At 30.7% G+C, this 2,721-nt stretch overlaps 1 protein-coding gene across 1 annotated transcript; it reads right to left on the bottom strand.

Moving 5' to 3' along the window:
* Positions 1-204: 204 nt before the first annotated feature.
* LOC119688337 lies at positions 205-1,725 on the bottom strand. Its single transcript, XM_038103015.1, has one exon. The coding sequence runs from the start codon at positions 1,723-1,725 to the stop codon at positions 205-207; it is 1,521 nt and encodes a 506-aa protein (XP_037958943.1).
* Positions 1,726-2,721: the final 996 nt, after the last annotated feature.

The following is a 2,721-nucleotide window of genomic DNA, read 5'->3' as shown; positions in this document are numbered from 1 at the left end:
CAGTGCATACCAATACGTACATTCTTTTGTATATTTCATCTTTTATTTCATCTTTATTTTGCTCTAAATTTTCTTTTCTTGCATTAGCACTACATCGCTACTTCTTGAATTGACTCGGACGAGTACAGAATCGGAATATATTTCAGTTATGAATTGCGTTGAATCATCAAATTTTCGCGAGCCCTTATCAAAATAAGTTACTAGTCAAGTTTCTGAAAGTTCTTCGTTAGATGAGTCAAATACTCTTCTCATTAGAGAGGAATTACTGCATTGTTGCTCAAAATCAAAGATATTTTCGGTACTTTCAGTAGAGGCAATTGAAGTGTTAAATGAACAGGCTCTTAAATGTGCCGAATTCATTCTGCGATTACGTTTGGATTTTTTCTTTCGAATCTTTCTTTGATGAGATAAATATTTTGAAACGTATAAGTCCCACTGTTTTTTTTTATTAAATACTTTCTTTCGAACATTTGTACCTCTTGTCGTTTTTCTTTTTTTCTTATTTTTTTCTTCATTCATATGCTTTCTCAGTGAATTCACACTATCTATTCCTGCTTCTGCATCCTCGAACACTAGCTCGGAGTTTAGTTTTTCTACAGATTGTTCAATTACCTTACTCAATAAAGAGGAATTAATGCTTTGTTGATCAAAATCAAAGATATTTTCGATATTTTCAGTAGAGTCAGCTGGAGTGTTAAATGAACAGGCTCTTTCATGTGCTGATTTCATTCTGCGATTACATGTGGATTTGTTCTTTTGATTTTTTCTTTGGTGAGAAGAATATTTTGAAACGTATAAGTCCCACTGTTTTTTTTTATTAAATACTTTCTTTCGAACATTTGTACCTCTTGTCGTTCTTCTTTTTTTCCTCTTTTTTTCTCCCTTCATATGCTTTCTCAGTGGACTCACACTATCTATTCCAGCTTCTACACCCTCGACCACTGGTTCGGAAAGCAATGTTTGTACAGATGGGTCAATGTCTTTACTCAATGGAGAGGAATTACTACTTTGTTGATCAAAATCAAAGATATTTTCGGCACTTTCTATAGTGTCAGCTGGAGTGTTAAATGAACAGGCTCTTACATGTGCTGATTTCATTCTGCGATTACATGTGGATTTGTGGATTTGATTTTTCCTTTGTTGAGAAGAATATTTCGAAATGCATAAATCCCCATGTTTTTTTTTATACAATTTTTTTTTTCTATTATATGTACCACTTGTTATTCTTCTTTTTTTCCTCTTTTTTTCTCCCTTCATACGCTTTTTCAGTGGAACCACACTATCTATTTCAACATCTAAACCCTCGAATGCTAGCTCAGAGTCTACTTTTTGCACAGATGGGTCAGTCACCTTACTGATTAGACAGGAATTACTGCTTTGTTGCTCAAAATCAAAGATATTTTCACTATTTTCAGTAGAATCAGTTACAGTGTTAAGTGTGTGGGCTCTTAAATGTGCTGATGTCATTCTATGATTACGTGTGGATTTTTTTTTTTTTCTATTTTTCTTCTGTTGAGAAGAATATTTTGAAACATATAAGTCCCACTGTTTGTTTTTATTAAGTCTTTTCTTTCCAATAGTTGTATCTCTTGTCGCTCTTCTTTTTGTCTTATTTTTTTCTTCCATCATACGCTTTCTCAGAATCGCACTATCTATTTCAACTTCTGAGTCCTCGAACACCAGCTCCGAGCTCAACATTTCGGTTTCTGTACTATTGTCATCCATACTAATACCTTATCAAATACAGTTTCAAACTTAAATTTTTCTTTTAGCTCCAAAATGTTACATTACCAATGGCTAAAAATAAAATTTTGAAAGGAAAAATATTTGATTTTAATACGTAATTTTTTTGACATAAAGCAATGCCTACTGCTGTTTCAATAATTTCTTATATTTTAATATTTTCTAATAAATTCTAGAATATATAATCAAAATATTCTTCTTAGCAAATGAAAAGTCGAAAGAAAAAATCCACACGTACTAATACAGCTATATTGTATCTGTTTAACCTTCGAGTGTTGAAGCTGAAAGGAAATTTTTATCTGCAGACTACATATATGACAGATTTCAAAACCCGCCGGAAAAAATCTGTATTAAATACCTAATATATCTATCTAAGATTTTTTTTAAAAGTATTGTAAAGAAGTATTGCTTTGATAAAAATCATAGAACTCACTTATTACTAACTTATTATTTATTAAAATGATTTCTAACGTCCGTTCTGACGAAAGAAACTAAATTTTTTGTGTTGTTTTCAGTAGAGAGGTTTTTTGAAGAGTGATAAATAACAACAATATAATTCATTATTTATTAATTAAATTTTTAGCTGACCATACAGCTGTTTCGAGTATTGCTAAATACCCATCATCAGTAGACTTGGAATTATTTCTTATATATATTTATTCGTAAATTAATTTTTTGAGACTGCAAGTAACAAGGATTGAGCTGATACGCTGCCACACTTGAAGCACAGAGTCAGTGTTCATTAGCCAACTGATCCAAAACTGTACTTGACTTAATGTTTGCACTTGAAATTTTGTTAATTTGCTGTGAAAGTTAACAAATTCACTTGCTGTGTTTATATTAAAACGAAATCATTAACTAGTTGTAAAATAATTTAATTAATTAATTATATTTTTATTTTTAATTGTTAAATTTCAATACTATTCTTTTGTTTCATATAATATAATATATGGGTCATTCTATTACAAACGGGACGGA

The sequence above is a fragment of the Teleopsis dalmanni genome, chromosome X (genome assembly GCF_002237135.1).
Source record: "Teleopsis dalmanni isolate 2A chromosome X, ASM223713v2, whole genome shotgun sequence".
NCBI classification, from domain to species: domain Eukaryota; kingdom Metazoa; phylum Arthropoda; class Insecta; order Diptera; family Diopsidae; genus Teleopsis; species Teleopsis dalmanni.
Note: the sequence above shows the minus strand (reverse complement) of the source record. Positions and strands in the feature narration are given on the sequence as shown.